Source organism: Idiotropiscis lumnitzeri, chromosome 6 (assembly GCF_059441095.1).
Source record: "Idiotropiscis lumnitzeri isolate Australia: NSW breed Sydney's pygmy pipehorse chromosome 6, RoL_Ilum_1.0, whole genome shotgun sequence".
Taxonomy (NCBI): domain Eukaryota; kingdom Metazoa; phylum Chordata; class Actinopteri; order Syngnathiformes; family Syngnathidae; genus Idiotropiscis; species Idiotropiscis lumnitzeri.
In genome coordinates, this window is record NC_142396.1 from 17,455,249 (window position 1) to 17,471,946 (window position 16,698).

Genomic DNA, 16,698 nt, shown 5'->3' on the forward strand with positions numbered 1-16,698 from the left:
GAAAGTCAGAATTCCAAAATACTGCATATTTAATATTCATTAAAAAACAAACACACAAACGCTAACAGCAGTTCTTTAATAAAGAACTTCACAGTTCTGAAGTTATCGGTCCGAATCATGGCTGGAGACTTGAGTGGAGTTTGCAACTTCATCATCATCTACTCTGATTCCGTCCAGCATTCCAAAAACATGAAGACTCTAAATTGTCCATACATGTGAATGTGAGTGTGAAAGGTTGTCTGTCTATGAGCGCCTTGCAGTTGGCTGGCAACCAGTCTGGGCGGATCCCACCTCTTGCCCAAAGTAAAGTGGGCTCGGCTTCTTTTTGCCCTAAAGAACAAGAGCTATGGAAACGGGATGGTTAAAGGAATTAGACATAAATATATGCATCATTTTCCTCAGTTGTTGTTAAGGGTAATCAGGTACTATCAAGCAAAATAATTGTACAATAGTTTATTCGAAGCATGTGTATACCAGTTGATCTGCACCATTGTGGACCATAACGATCTTTGAAGTGGAAAATGTTCATGTTACATCCCATGAGGTTTTTCACTGCACGTCCCAGATCTCACAGAGTAACGGAGTAAATTTGTGATCGTTCATCCTCCACGATGTAAGCATTTCTGCATGATAGTGGTTGAGTGTTCTCAGCTCGGTCAAGCGGCCCAGCAGACGTGCAAAGTACTGAGGCTCCTGCGGATGCTGCAGAATGCAAATCTTCCTCAGCACGTCCAGCATGGGTTCCTGCAGGTTCTCTACGGCCTGTTGATCTTTTACATAAGGACGATCTAGAGAATATTTGATCGTTTAGTGAGACGTTTGAATTTTCAACTAAGTGACACAAGACAGATTGTGGATCAGTCGACAGTGGCTCACCTGGTGTTAGGATGGTTATGGCAGTGAGGAGAGCTTGCTCCTCCTGCAACATTTGGAGTTCGCCAATACTTTTGTAAAAGTTAAACATTGGTGTGATGAACTCCTTGGAAATGCCTGCAAGACAATGACACAATGAATGCAGTTATGCAATGCCAAAAAGCAAATTTATCAAAACGAATAAATAACCATTCATTTGCGATAAATGGACAAGATTAAATGAAAAATAAACACATGTGGCACACGTGGTGTGAGTGGAAATAGTTGTTTGTGACCAGTCCAGGGTTTGCCCTGCCTCTGAATCAAATTCAACTTGGGTAGCTTGAATCTGACCTACAATCCCAATGAGAAAAAGCAGTACAGAAAATGAATGCTTGGTTAGTCCATGCCTTAGTCTCACTATTTCTAAATCAATGTATTGCTCAAAACCTTACAATTTATGATTGATTCTATTCTAAAATGCAGCTTTATTTGAAATGTTTGTACCCATTTTAGTCCATCACATAGCAGCGGTTTAAAATAGGATGTCTGTCTGCTTGGACTCATCATCATGCATTCAGAAATGCCAGCTGGGCCCAAGAGAGAGACAAATGTGAACAAAAACACTCCTGATGTTTGGATAAGGAACAATGGTCTCTTCAGACAGCTTTGCTTCCTTACACTTCTCCACTGGCCTTTATGTGTGAATGTCTGCTGGCCACCAATCACGGCTGGGCAGTGCAGAGGGTGCCAGTGACGCACTCCTGCTATCGCTCGCTGTCAACTGTCCATCTTGACACCTCGCATAAGTGAAAAGCTTTGTGCAAGAGGTGGGGACTGGGTGACTTGTTGCCAACCAATAACACAGCACATATAGACAAATAATTATTCACACTCACATTCACACCTGTGAACAATTTAGAGTCTTCATTTCATCTAACATTGATGTTTTTTTTTCGAATGTGGGGAAAAGTTAGAGTAATCTCCACACAAGCACAGAGAGAATATGCAAAAAAAAAAGTGTTTTGTTGAGATTTCATTTTTGTTTCTTTCCAACAAAGAGTCACTTTTTGGGTTATTATAAATGTTTATTCTTCAATTTGATTTTGTTGAGTTTGAATGCAATATAGTTTAACTGCATGATAGACTCATTTTGTTGATTAAAACGATTTATTACTTGTTACAAAAATACTCTTTTGAAGAGAACATAAGGTAATGTGTTTGAGAGAAGCTCACACGTGATTGATGACAGGCAACCCATGATTGATAATAGAAAATGAGTTAAAACAGAAATGTGTATTAATGTGTAGTACAAGTTTTGGATGCTTATTTTTTTTTTGGGGTGGGGTGTAAATTTGTACAAGAAAACTATGTGAATCAACCATCTTGGATGTTATCAAACTATGATAATAACCTGCTCTTCAATGTAAAGCACGGAAATTAACAGACGTTCATTATTGCACTGAAAAGTTCAAATGAACACAATGAATATATAATAACCTAAGTTGATGGAGAAAGAGCAAGAGGTGTGCCATGTCACTGATTTATGTGCATTATTTTTCAAATTTCTAGCATAGTCCAGAACAAAAGATTATATATTAATCTGCCAGCGGAGACATGGACGGGTTCTGCTACACAGACAAAAGCGTGAGCATTTCTGTTGACTGTTTATCCTTAGACACAATGCTGTGGATGCCAGTTTGCCGTTCAAGCAGCCAAGTGGGGAGAGTGTCCTTTCTTGCATTCGACTTGGGAGAAGTATCCACTGAGCACAAGGAACCAAGTGACCTCACATATTATAAGTGGTTACACTGTCTAGTTGGACTACACTACGACACGTGTTAGGAGAGATGCATTAGTAACATACATTAAATTCTAAACCCAAACAGTACATACACAGACAAAAGGTATTCAGTAGACGAGGAAAACTACTGACCAGGCAAGCAAAGGTTAATCTTTCAAAAATATTTTTGAGTCAGTCTTAACATGTTGTCTGTATGCAAAGCACAGGATTAATTTCTACAAATATTTCACTCTTAATTGTCCCTGCAATGACACAGGCATGCGCGCAGAACTGAACGAAACCGAACCCAGCAAGAGAATGTGTCCCAGTGTAACCAAAACCTGCTGAGAGATCAACAGGTCACCAAGGCGCACGTCTCAGCTGATTAATTATATACATGGAGGAGCTGACTCCAACGGCCACAAATAACAAGATGATGCATCAATATATTTACAAAGGATAACATTTGTAAAGTCCCATTTTGTCAGTCTAAATAATTCCCCATAAACTCCTGAAAGCAGTTCATTTTAATAAAAAAAAAACAAAACACTACATCTGTGGACTGACCACTCTTGCGTATCCTCTCCTCCAAGACTTCAGAGTGTCCACTGGGCATCTTTCGGCTAAAAACCTGAGCAGATCGCAGAAACATGGCTTCTACTGCTGAACCTTTAAGCAGAGCAATCTGGTCCTCATGATCCAGGGACACAAAGCCTGTGAGAAACATCATGTGGGGGGGAACAATTCATATTTCTATTTTAGTCTTCCATCACATTGTTAATACAGATGCATGTTTTCAAGAGGGGTGAATAAAACCTGGGATATTTTTTGTAAACTCCACCAGAACTTGGACTTGACTCGTTGCCATTTCAGTCAGGAGAAGAAAATTCTCTTCAGCACTGTATTCCTCTTGTAGCTATGAAATTTTTTTTACAGTAGTGAGCATTTGAGTGGATTGTAAAAACAAACACACAAAATCCTCCTTAGAACACCTCCATTTAAATGGCATTTTTGTCCCATATGATTAAAAAAAAACACACACACACACACACACAACAAAAGCGCTATACCAGTTTTTTGGTCACTTCTTGAGGAATTTGATGTCTGTTGTACGCATCCACAATGGCCTTCATGAGTACCTGCTCTTCTTTAGTAATTCTTTCCTACAAATCGACAGGGCGAGCAACATGATGAATTAATGTAGAGCTACAAAAAGTTACATGCACATGCAAATACAGTATTGGTGTTTATACTTTGATTATAACACAATACTAGGGAAAAGGGTGCTATTGTATTGTACTTGTGAAATATCGGTACCTTTGGCAGTTTTGTGGTTGATGTGACTTGTTTGCTGTCTGCTCCCTCAGTCTCATCTCCAGTCGACTGTCCTGGGGAGGCCTTTGTGTTTTTCCGCAGCCTTTTAGATTTGCACTGGATCTCTGTAAGCAGGCCTGCAGCAGCCAAAAAGAAAAGGGTCTGGTCTAGTCTCGAGTCTAGTCCCATGAAAGGGGTAAAATATTGCATTATACATATTTCATAAAATACTGACCAAGAAGTGTCTACTCACTGAAGTACGGAGTACTAGGCATTAGTTTGTAAAGAGCCATCTATTTTATTTATTTGGGCATTTCAAAAAGTCATGCAGATCCATGGACACACTAACCAAAAAAAATAACATACTGAGTCAAAATGAAATGCTTAGTGCATTTGTGGCCATTGCTCTGGAAACCTGGAATTCAGGGGCGGAGTTACATGGTCGCGGACAATTATTTTTTAACACCAGGACTACGAGTGTGTTATTACTCTGTGTATGTAGATTGATAATGCTCGTAATCTCTTGACTTTTCCTAATTCTGTGTATATTTCATTCCGATGGTGCAATTCTATGGTATTAAACAATCTAAAAATACTGGTAGTTGCGAGTCATTACTCCCTTAACTACGACGTGCCCGTCAATTTTCCATCTCTGCTTAATCTTAAACACATTGTGCTCGGACAGCGAATCATCATGTGATGATAACAAATCCACAATTGTAGTCTTAACTTGTTTTTGGGGATAAAGAGTCATAATCATATAAGAATATAGTTGATTTTTAACAAAGAAAAAGTCGTAACATTATAATATTGACGTCAACATTTGAAAAGGGAAGAAAGTCCTGTTTTAAAGGTTAAATTTATCTTGTAATATTCCATCATTTAATTTGGAAAACATGCTTTTGTTCTCTCTCTTAAAGAAAGAACTAATAATAATGTATTTTCTTTTTAAGGACCCTAAAGCTACGGATTATGGACCCACAGATCTCCAGGTACTGCATTTTGAAAATCACAGGTCTAAAAAGGAGTCATTGCCCACCTAACTACATCACCAGTACTTGGTACAAACCTGGGATGACAAAAAGTAAACACTCACACTCCGCCAACATGCCCATCTCCTTGCATTTCCTGAGTCGACATTCCTGGCATTTCCTGCGCATATACATGTCCATCTCACAGTTTCCTCCACTTTTGCACTTGTACACAGCATTCTTTGTAATGCTCCGTCTGAAGAAACCTAAATATGGTGGGCAGAAGAAAATGTTTAGTTCTGAAAGCATGCACTCTCTTCTTCAGAGAAAATTTAAGATACATCTTATTTTTTCAAGTCCATGTAAAGTGAAACTATTGTAAATGTGTCTTGTAAATTTAATACACAACAGTCAGGAGAGTGTTGAAAATCCAGCTAAATTTTACTGGCTAAAAAAAAAAAAGACGCAAACATGCACTTTAAAGGGGAAGTCAACCTAAAAATGTTCTTTACAAAAATGTGTTTTATGCAGGCCCGCTAATCCCAAAAATGGCATTCTGATTAATATTGCGTTTGTGAAAATTGAATTTCCTGCTGACACACTGCTTATATAGAGGGAAGGGGAAAGTGACTGAGGACAGCATGCGGACGTTAAAGAGGGAAGTGTGTACGAAACCTGGAATGGTGAAAACGAACTGCACAACTGAGCGCTGCATCCTTCTCAGTCTTTGCCTATTTTCAGCAATTTTCATCCATTATTTGTACCACTTGTCCTCACAAAGGTCGCGGGGGTTGCTGGAGCCTATCCCAGCTTTCTCCAGGCAGTTGGTGGGGGACACCCTAAACTGGTTGCCAGCCAATCAAATGACGCACAAAGACAAACATCCACCCGTGCTCACACTCATCCCTAGGGGTAATTTAGAGTGTCCAATCAACCTGCCATACATGTTTTTGGAATTTAGGAGGAAACCGGAGTACCTGGAGGAAACCCATGCAGGCACGGGGAGAACATGCAAACTCCACACAGGGCGGCTGGAGCCAGAATCGAAGCTACGACTTCTGTGCTGTGAGGCCATCTTTCTAACTGGTCGACCACCGTGCCGCAAATTCACTTTGTGTTTAAGACATTTGTTTCTCCTGCTCACAGATGATGTCCGTACCAAGCACCGCTAAGGTTGAATTAAATCAGAGGTGGGCAAACTTTTTGATTGGCGGGCCCCAATGGGTTCTAAAATTTGACAGAGGGGCCGGACCAGGAGCAGATCTATGTAGTGTTTTGGTAACCTCACCTCATCGGAGAAAAATAAAATTATATGATAATGAACAAAAGCATCACAACGAAATATCTGACTTTGACACACCACAGCATTTAGAAACTTAAACATTAACAAGGTTTATTCATTTAATTTTTTTCAAGTTCGGCGGTCCGGATTAAAACGTTTAACGGGCCGCATGTGGCCCCCGGGCCGTAGTTTGCCCACGTCTGAATTAAATGCAACATGCTCACTATCTTGCTGTAATGATAAATTATTCATAGAACTCACATACACTCCCCTACAATTTATTTGAGAAGTGAAGACACTTTCTGTATTTTTACTGACTCTAAACTTTACATCATACGTAGGGTTCTGAATATGTCAAATACTTTATTAAGAGAAATATTACAATCAACTCTCAGGGTGAAACAGAAAAATTGGTCACCACTCCAAACTACAAACACAATGCTCGATATACAACATTGTCAAACACCATCATACAGTCTCATTAGAACAAGTGGACTTATAGTTAAATAATCAAAATCCGTGTTTAGAAAATCATTGTTGATCACACACATATTCGCATATACCTATGTATGCACACACACACACAACGGATGAATTTGACTATAGGACGTTCTGACAGAAGATTCAGCACAATGGCAGGTATTAATGCAACGGAGCTCGTGTTTCTCCTGTATTGTACTGTAGAAAGTTGAGAGGGAACCGAGCACCACAGAGAACAGAGGAGGTAGACCTGAACGTATTCTTTGTCAAATGATGAGCCCGCACTCCTAACATTGTTTAATTTCACAGTGTGGAATTACCTGGAAACTCATCAAGGGTGGATGGAGACCCTAACCCTGAGAGTCAACTACACAAAATCTGAAGTCGTTCAACCCCGGATTCTCACTAACGAGCTATTTTGCCAACAAGCAGGTGGATGTCTGGTTAGTTTGCAGGACGGCCATTCGACCGGTCATGCCTGGCAACAATGCCAACAACACGATTCACCCACCAGAGACTTCAACAGAGACGCCACATTTAAAAATTGAAATCGTTTTGGATTAAAGGTGAAACATCTTCAAAGAAACAAGAGTACAGTCGCACGAGCCTTGATTCAACCTTTGGGAATTGCCATGACCTAGACCAGTGGTACCCCTTAGCTCTCTCTTCAAGGGATTGACAAGTTGGGTCGACCCATTCTATGTTGGGGGGGAATCTAGGTTTTTAAAATAATGATATTGAATAATCTACTGAACATCAAATTCATCATTTTATGACCTTATATTTTAGCTTTAGATTTTTGCATATTTGTTTGTTTTATTTAAAATGTTGCGTCCCCCCTGGAGTTCCTTCAAGTACCCCCAGGGGTACCCCCATTTGAGAACCACTGACCTAGACGAGTGATAATCTTCACAGAAAATCAAATCTAATATTTACATTTAACAATTGCCTCGCCCTGAAAACGGCTAAATACATTTAAAATGCTATATTTTTGTTGTTGTTCTGTAATCTCACCTTTGCAGCCCTCGCAGGTGAGAGCATTATAGTGGTAGCCAGATGCCTTGTCTCCACACACAACACACAGCTCCTCCCCTTTGATGCGTCCATTCTGTGACATGTGCCGGGCCCTCTTGCACACGGCAGGCATGACAGCAGAGACCTCCTCCCTCACGCCATCATAGCTGACATCCAGTGTCGTTTTCCTTAGTTCATACAGGCTAGTGTGGGAGTACCATTCCTCTCCATTGTACTGAGGATAGTAGTTCTGACTGCAGTAATACGGTGTGGGTACACTTGGCTCCATGTTTGAGTACTGCATGCCCGAGTAGCTGCTGAATGGTAACATGTCAGGGTCTTGTAACAGAGGACTGCTCTGATCTGCCAGAATATCTAGAAGAAGAAAAAAACAAAACCATGATAAAACAAGCCAGGGTCATGATAAGATGGAAATACTTCTAGTGAGTAATATGTTTTATTAAATAATAAATGACATTGTGGGTAATTTTATGCTTACAGCGGTAGTGACTAATTTGAGTGCCTAGACCTTATGCCTCACAGATTGGGAATGAGACAAAACAGATATTGCAAGTCCGACTATCTCATCCAAGACGTTGTCACCCCAGGCAGTTCACATGTCCTAACCAATGAATGGACAATAAACAATAAAAACACTCCAACAACTTGTTGACAATCCGTTACAAAATTGCATGCACTTCCGGGTTAGTGCATCTTTATTGGAAGATTAGGGTGTCATTCGTTCTATTCAAGAATGGCAACCAGTTTATTTGGGAGCAGTATTGAACATGGGACCAGGTCTACCCATTCAGCAGGGTCCTAGACTGTGCATGGGAGTATGACCAACCACACTTGGACCGGCGTCAGAGTTGGGTCACTATATTTGTCAGTATGTCAGTTTTATTTTGGGTGAGGGTTGGACTCTGCCAAGGAGTCTCTTTAACATCAATTCAATTCATAACCTCATGGGAGAGAATTTCTAGGTGCACCTGAGGTGGCGAGTGGCTCCAGTGATGTGGCATCAGTATTACATCACTGCTTTTTGCAAATGGTGTGGTTTTGATGACATGATCAAACCTTGGACTTTAACTCTTGTCGGAGCTGAGTATGAAGTGGTTGGGATGAGAATTACCTCCTCCACATCTGAAATGCAAAGCTCTTCATTTCCTGGACACCCCTTATACCTCGGACAGGCAGTTTGTCAACTTATCCTCTGCAATGAGCAAACACACTCTCTTCCTCCTTCCACATGGACAACCAGTTCATCCAGTAGCTCCTGGCTTTCCTCACCCACAGGTCATACTGCCTGTATGTCAACAACATTTTGTTGTTAATGTGTGCTTTTCCCACAGCTCTTCAATCTGCTTTCACAGTATTCATAGCCGCATCGAGGTAAAGTTACATTCCCTTCGACGTCCATCCATTATCTGTACCGCTTCACCTCACGAGGGTCACGGGGGGTGCTGGAGTCTATCCCAGCCGTCATCGGGCAGTAGGCGGGGGGACACCCTAAACTGGTTGCCGGCCAATCACAGGGCACACAAAGACGAACAATCATCCGTTCTCACACTCATACCTAGGGGCAATTTAGAGTGTTCAATCAACCTGCCATGCATGTTTATGGAATGTGGGAGGAAACTTGATCACCCGGAGGAAACCCACACAGGCACGGGGAGAACATGAAAACTCCACCACTCCGTATTGTGAGGCCATCGTGCTAACCATTCGGGCCACCGTGCCGTCCTCACCTTACACAGGTGGCGAGAATTCTCCAAACACTTAGAAGGTCCTCCAAAGAAGCCAGCAGAGACAGTAACAGTCTTGGCGTGGACTTGTGGATGGATTTATTTAGTGCTTCTTGCTGTTTTGTACCATCGATCTATCCATTTTCTTCTGCTTATCCAGGGACAGATCACATTGGCAACATGCATAACCCTTTGTTGTAAACTGGTAAGCAGTTGTATTCCACTGTGGTGAAAGGTGGAAATCTGCTGCAATGTTGGCAGAAGTTGTGCCTCCACATCCTCGATCATCCAATTACCAATAGAAGTAAGAAAATAATCTACATTATATATGATATTCATTAAATTGTATTGTCACGTTAATTAAGCAACCAACGGGTTAATGTTGGTGCAATCATGTCGAAATAGCTGTCCACGAATGTTGTTACAAGGCGGAAGTTCCATTTACGAGCAATACATTCACCCAATCACAGGCACCAGAAGCCACCATGGCCACTTTACAGAAATGCTGCCTGATGTAAATACTTTGTAGAAAGTGTTCAAGGGTGATTAATTGATTTAATGTTTGTTGGGGAGTGTTCATTCAACCTGCCACGCATGTTTTTGGAATGTGGGAGGAAACCGGAGTACCCGAAGGAAACTCACGCAAGCACGGCGAAAACATGCAAACTCCACACAGGAAGCCGGAATTGAACCTACGACCTCCGCATTTTGAGACCATCGTGCTAACCAGTCGGGTCACTGTGCCACCCTTATTTTATTTTATTTTATTTCAAGCGCAATTACTGACTTATATTTTTTTCCATCCATTTTGATGGATGTTTAAAATGGTTACAGCGTTTACTTTGTAACGTGCTGTTCTATGTTCTTTTAACTGCAATTTTAGGTGAAGGTTCACAGGCTGCTCCAGGATGCAATTCTTGTCACAATTCAACCTAGTTTTGATGTTTTAACAGTCTGTACTATATTTAAAAGCAGCTTTTTTTATTTATTGTCTGTCATATTACAGATTAGTCCATTTTTAGTGCATTGCTTGAATATTTTCTTCCCCAAATTTAATATAGTCGGTAATGATTTTATTTCAAAGTGAATTGACACTTTTCTTTTGGTAGTGTTTATTCATTAGATGGATATCAGTTTTCTCATCAAGGCAGAAGAATCCTGGTGTCTTATAATTGAATAGCAGTGCGCTATAACTCAGATTGTGTTTCAGTTAGTGTGAACCAGTGAACCTGCTTGACAAAAATTCGAATGTCTCTTCTTCTGCAAACAATTCGGCATTATTGACATTTGAGGCACCATTTTCCTGCAAACACTTCAACCATTACACACCACCATGTACACCACGGTGTTAATAATTTTATAAAATAGTTCATTTAATGTTGTGATTTCACTGTGGTGGAATCTAATCTAATTCTTTCCAGCTCTTTCCTGGAGAACCAGCAAAGCAATAGTCTGTCAGATCCACGCCACATACTGTAAGGCCATAAATGATTAACGACTGCCTTTCACAGAGCACACCGTGTCTTTGGAGTGACATGTAACGCCTCTCCAAACAAGCGGCTCCGTGGAATCTGATACAATAATGTTAACAACATCGCAACATAGTCACCCGCGATTCTCAAAGGTTGTAAGACTTGACATTATTGAAAACACCGGAAAAGAATAAGTACACATCCCGTGAAATGTTAAATAACATAGTCTTTCCTGAAATATATAATACAGCACTGACCTCTTGAAGATTTGGTTCTAACGATGGCCATGTCTGAGATACCCAGCACTTGGACCATTCAGGGTATACAGCGACACACCACTTCTTTCTTTTTACATCTTCTTTCTGAACCGCTAACTAACAAGGCATCTTCCATGTATTTTCTGTTTCAAGCTAATTTTTTTCTGAGAACAGAAGCAACAAGCCTCAAACAACTTGGTGTATACCTGAGACATCCCACGAGGCGCAAAGGTTGCTAGAGCTACTTATTAACTCAGCAATCCCTTTCTTCTTTACAAGTAGCGTGACAGTATGTAAAGTCATCTGCACATCAGACCAATGGAAATGAAATGGCTACTGTGTGGCACGTTTGTGGTTATGAGCAATACATTAGGGACCTGTGATGATTGTGAGTTGCTACTTGCGCTTGCTAAAACATGCTCTATGGGTGAAGCACAGAATGTCCTCATACCATTATAAAAGATAGCACTACAATGTTGCATCCATTTTAACAACAACAACAAAAAGATAGGATTAAAAAAAAAAAACATTTACTATAAATATACTGCTTTAAATATACTACCAGACAGCTGGTAAATACATCTGCTTCAGAGTCAATAGGTTCACGTCCACCGTCTCAAAAAATGTGAATATTAACAATCTGAACGAGTTTTCCAGCATATATTAAAGTTTACAACCTGGAACGGCCCCTTTGTCTATTGACAAACACATTTAAGATGCAGTCACTAATTTTACCAGATGAGTAGTTATATTAAAAATGAAGGCTTTTTAAATGCGTGTGGTTCACATACCGCCAGTGACTGAGTGCATTCAGCTATATTGAATACACATTGCTAATCGAGTAATTCTATGGCCAAGTCTCTGAGACACACTCACATTCATGACAACTGACAAATTCATCACTTGTATAAAATATAAAGTTATTTTGGCCCTTCGGAGCCACTGTAGGTCCCATTGAGCCCAGCAAATATCTAATTAAATAAATAAATTTAATTGTCATTTGTTTTGATCTCTAAAATGACTCAGACGGTTCTATCTATGCTGTTAAATTTATGAATGAAATACAATGAGATCCACCACATACGTCTGCAGAGCCCGATCTGTCTGCCCGTGCCGCGATCAAATTCACCAAAATGGCATTACACCACTCGCGCCACAAGTTACACCAGCTTTTAGGTAGTCTAAAATTTGTACTGGAGAAGGTCCTCCGGTCCGTGACACACAGTGCCGTGCACAAAATTCCTAAACACACTAAAACTAGAGTTGCCAACATGTTTTCGGAATGTGGTAGGAAACCGGAGTACCCGGAGAAAGCCCACGCAGGCACATGAGAGAACATGCAAACTCCACACAGGAAGGCTGAAGACGCAATCGATCCCACGACCTCTGCACTGTGAGGCCATCGTGCTAACCAGTCGCCCACCGTGCTGACCACTTCTTTCTTTCTGTGAGCAAATTGCTCGTTGCAACTCCATGCACGGGAGTCCCAAACACGCTAGACAAGACTTGCACTGACATTGTGCCCATTCACACTAAGCACATGTGCCTGTCTCTGGAAATTGGGCCTATGATGCCTCAAATCTTTATTGAAAATATGTACACATTGTGGTGTTTTTTTGACTCCCCAATGCTTCCACAATCAGTCTAGGGTGTACCTCCTCTAATCTTGAACAGGATGGACTAAAATGAATGACTGGATCGTTGGGTGAGGTACAAATGTGACAGAAGTAGTGAGCTGGTTGTACTCGGTTACCAACAAATTAGGGAATTGTGTTTCATGCCAAGCCGACTTACCAAACAAATGGGAGTTCTCTGAGATGGCAAATTCATCTGTGGGTGGGATTTGAAGTGGTCCCACCACGTCGACGTCATGGCCCACCCACTCATTCATGAAGGTAGCTTGTTAAGTCAGAGTGAGACGGGTGGAAGTTTGTGTCTGTCTCCCGCTGTAACAAGAGTGACCTGGTGAAAATCTTGTCAACACTCTTCTGGGTCTGCTTCTCGCAGCCAGCGACACATTCGGTGAAAAGTAATTAGGTTTGAGCTTGTCAGTGTGAACACCAACACACCTCTCAAGTGTTCTCTCCCACGCAGGGATGAGCTGCCTGCTGGGAGGAGGCAGATGAAGGTCATGAAAGAAAGAAGCATGTTACTCTACTGCCTGTAAAAAGCTGGAAGTTTCCCAACAAACTCAATGTACGCCTTATTAAGTGTACCTGCACTCTAATGCGCCAAGCCAGTATTATTCGTACATTCATGCAAGTTTTGATTAACACTCTCAGAGAATATGTGATATTCTTGGGTGTGTTATTTGCAGCATGTTGATCTAGTGGTTAGCAAGTGGGCTTCACCCTTCTGAGGTTCAGAGTTTGAATACCGGCCTTCTTGAGTGGTAAGTGAGCATGTTCTCTCCTTGCTTGTTTTTAACATCACTAATATTGCATTTGGAAACGAATCAAGGCATTATTATTATTATTAGCAGGTATTGAGAATCCAATCACAATGCCCCTCACCGCATGTTGGGACTTATTTGCATGGACTCCGGGAGTATTTGTGACATATTTATCACATTTGTCTGTCAGTGTACTTTTCTTCTTCTTCTTCTTCCTTATAATGCTCATTTAAATTATGTGCAGGGGTGCTCAAACTCAATAGATTAAAAATGATCTCATTTGACAGGTGTAAGATCACTTGCATTACTTTCTCAGCATACTTAATACCTCTGAAATATTGTACTGTTCTACAGGAAGGTTCAAGCCAAAATCATGCACAGAAAATCAATTACGTCGTGACAAGATCAGACCTTTTCCTAAGCGTCCAGTCAGATTATTCGAATGTCATCTCCACACTATTTACAAGGCATAGTATGTAGAGTGTGGTATGATGACGAATTAATCATTACAATATAACAAAAAAATATGCGAAATGATCTGCATTATTTTTGATGCAATAAAATGACCCTTATTGGGATTGCGGTTTGCTGCAGAACTGCGTTGCATCCTAGCGTATGATTTTTCACAATTCACACCGCGTAATGTAGTTTTGCTATTTTCATTTCCGCAACTCATGCAATAACTTAACTTGAGCAGACAACATCATAAACTACAGCTGATTTAGAATTACATTCGACTGTATCCTAGAGAGCAATGTTCCTAATATTTTGGTTACTTTGTTTGACCACAAGAGTTTGGCCAAAACATTAGAAATCCAAGATGAACGTATTGTTAGAGAATACATTTCGGGCAGTGCATGTCAAAATCAAAACTTTGTATTAACTAGTCTTTGTAATTAAATATTTATTACAGCTGCTGTATCTGAATTCATGTGCAAAACAAAATGAGCATGCACTATATCCATTTTGTGAGTGTAAATCACCTCAATAAAGTGAAAAAAAAATTTCTAGACTTTTTGAGCCATCAATAAGTGTACTTTAATTAACTGGAGTAATTTCCCAAGGGATCTTGGGGCAACCTCCCATAATATAAAGACCAAGTGTCAGCTCGAACATGCCCACACAGCTGGACACCTCACTTGCCATCAAGCACACACTTTTTACACACATCGTCATGAAACATGCTTTTATGGTCCTTACCTTCTCCGAGCCGGATGATTCCCACTATTTGAAAATCTTTGTTCCTTGTGTTCTCAGATGTCCTTGCTCTTTGCTATACAGCACCCATTAATATTTCCTAATCGTGTGGCTGGGCTTCAGTTAAAGCATGTGTGACCAGCGAGGGTCAGGGAGAAAAGGATGGTGGTTATTAATTAAACTGTCCATCCCTGTCCTCATCCCCAACCGCCCACCCACCCCCACCCTCAAACCCGATGAAACGCACTTGCCAAAAAAAACTCGCTTTATCTCCAAAAGACTGAGAGGCTACTGCATGAAGTCTCCCACAATCACAAACAGCACACACACACACACACACACACACACTCACGAAAAGAACATACAGTACATCACTGATTAGCATGATGCAGAGCACACACATGATTCAGATTAAAACCAGCAGTGAAAAACTTATACACTTTTATTTATTGATTGATTGATTTGATTTTATATGACGAGACGACTCATGTGTCCAAATACTTGAAAATGGAGGTAGTCATAAAATGAATACAACAGCTGTAATTAACAAACGATAAATGCCTCTTGAATGATAGCCAAAAACGCTACACCTGACTGTTACAAATAAATTGAGGGAAGTGTGTAACGCATCAATAATGTCCAAATAATTTTGAACTGGATCTAACTGTATCATTTGGTTTTGCTGCTTGTGCACACAACGGTCGAATGATATATTTCTGTCTTTCCCCCTATATTACCTATAAACAATAGTTTAATCATTGATGGGTTGTTGCTCCATTCAATGGGGTTGTTCTGAGTCAACAGAACAGACTCTCTGGAATAAACAGAACCTTTGCCATTGGCTGCTGGACTCTGTGGTTTGTATTTGGGAACAAGCCACCAGTGATGGACTCTGTGAAGAGACAGTTGTAACTGTACTTCTAGAAATGGCATAAAGTCAGATGCTCCACTTTGGCTTCTGGCTATTTTTTTCTACCCATCCACATGTTATGTAGGGTGAGGTTCAAAGTCAGAAATAAACAAAAACACATGAGAACTCAAGAACCTTAGCACAAGAGGAAAAGTCGATAATGTGATTTGTGTTTGTTAATGAAATACACATAAGATATTGTCTCAAAAGCAAGTCATTAGAAAAAGAAAAAAAAGCATATGTGTGACACCAGTAAGGAATATCCTGTCAAGTAATTATGTTGAAGCGCACTAGTATGAACACAGATAAGACAAAGGATGTTTACCACACTGTGACGGGAAACAGAGACATGTTCGGCCTTAAAAAAATAATAATAATAAATAACAAATTGTAAACGCCTATTAATATAAACAGTCAGTGATAGTGGCAGAGTCTTGTCGTAGTTTCAGAAAAGAACATTAAACTCATCAAATGGCAATTTTTATACTTTCATTAATTGTTTGTGGCCATTATTCTCTACTGGAAGCAGTGGAACCAAGATAAATGCTCTGAATTGAAGAGAACAGAGAGGTGGTTCCCAATAAATGCAATTCAAATACAAGCAACCTCGGGGAGAACATGCAAACTCCACCCAGAAAGAACAGAGCCCGGATCCAAACCTATAACCTCTGATTCTGAGGCAGATGTGCTAACCCCATGTTTCCATGGTAACATGAGATGAATGTTAAATAGCCCAAAATGATTGAATATAATGCAGAATAAATTTTACATTCATTCAACTGAATGCAGGATAGAAACGGAGTTTATTACATTTGTCGAGTCAATTAAAGCACAAACCAAAGTGATTTTCTGTCTACATCAACATTACAATACAGAACAATTTTTGTTTGTCAGAGCTAAAGATGAGCAGTATGTATCATTACAAAATAAACAAACTACAAAATAATAAATAGACTTCATTTAAATGCTTTTGATATGAACTCATTTTCTATTTGATCAAAGAATGTACTGGATAAATAATTGAACTGA

At 40.2% G+C, this 16,698-nt stretch overlaps 1 protein-coding gene across 5 annotated transcripts; it reads right to left on the reverse strand.

Moving 5' to 3' along the window:
* Positions 1-11: 11 nt before the first annotated feature.
* Positions 12-14,902, reverse strand: nr1h4 (nuclear receptor subfamily 1, group H, member 4). 5 transcript variants are annotated; one of them, XR_015844036.1, is made up of 12 exons: positions 14,763-14,902; positions 13,240-13,278; positions 12,965-13,116; positions 7,697-8,071; positions 5,046-5,186; positions 3,953-4,086; positions 3,706-3,798; positions 3,452-3,551; positions 3,203-3,349; positions 877-990; positions 475-788; positions 12-344 (listed from the first exon to the last, which is right to left on the reverse strand). XR_015844036.1 is itself a non-coding variant. In XM_088298012.1 (11 exons), the coding sequence occupies exons 3-11, from the start codon at positions 13,059-13,061 to the stop codon at positions 550-552; spliced, it is 1,440 nt and encodes a 479-aa protein (XP_088154138.1). In that variant the 5' UTR covers positions 13,062-13,116; positions 13,240-13,278; positions 14,763-14,902; the 3' UTR covers positions 12-549. The 5 variants fall into 5 exon arrangements, 4 of the variants coding, with proteins under 4 accessions (XP_088154138.1, XP_088154139.1, XP_088154140.1 ...); XM_088298012.1 differs by having other exon boundaries at positions 12-788; XM_088298013.1 differs by having other exon boundaries at positions 12-788; positions 13,240-13,275; positions 14,763-14,893.
* Between the last annotated feature and the right edge of the window lie 1,796 nt (positions 14,903-16,698).

Bases quoted from the DNA above. Each gene is read 5' to 3' on its own strand.
- nr1h4 (XM_088298012.1), bottom strand. From the start codon at position 13,061: ATGAATGAGTGGGTGGGCCATGACGTCGACGTGGTGGGACCACTTCAA. The intron at 4,087-5,045 runs GTGAGTGTTTAC...TGGCTGCTGCAG, and splicing joins GATGGGCATGTTGGCGGAGT to GCCTGCTTACAGAGATCCAG. The intron at 3,552-3,705 runs GTATAGCGCTTT...AAAATTTCATAG, and splicing joins AAGAAGTGACCAAAAAACTG to CTACAAGAGGAATACAGTGC.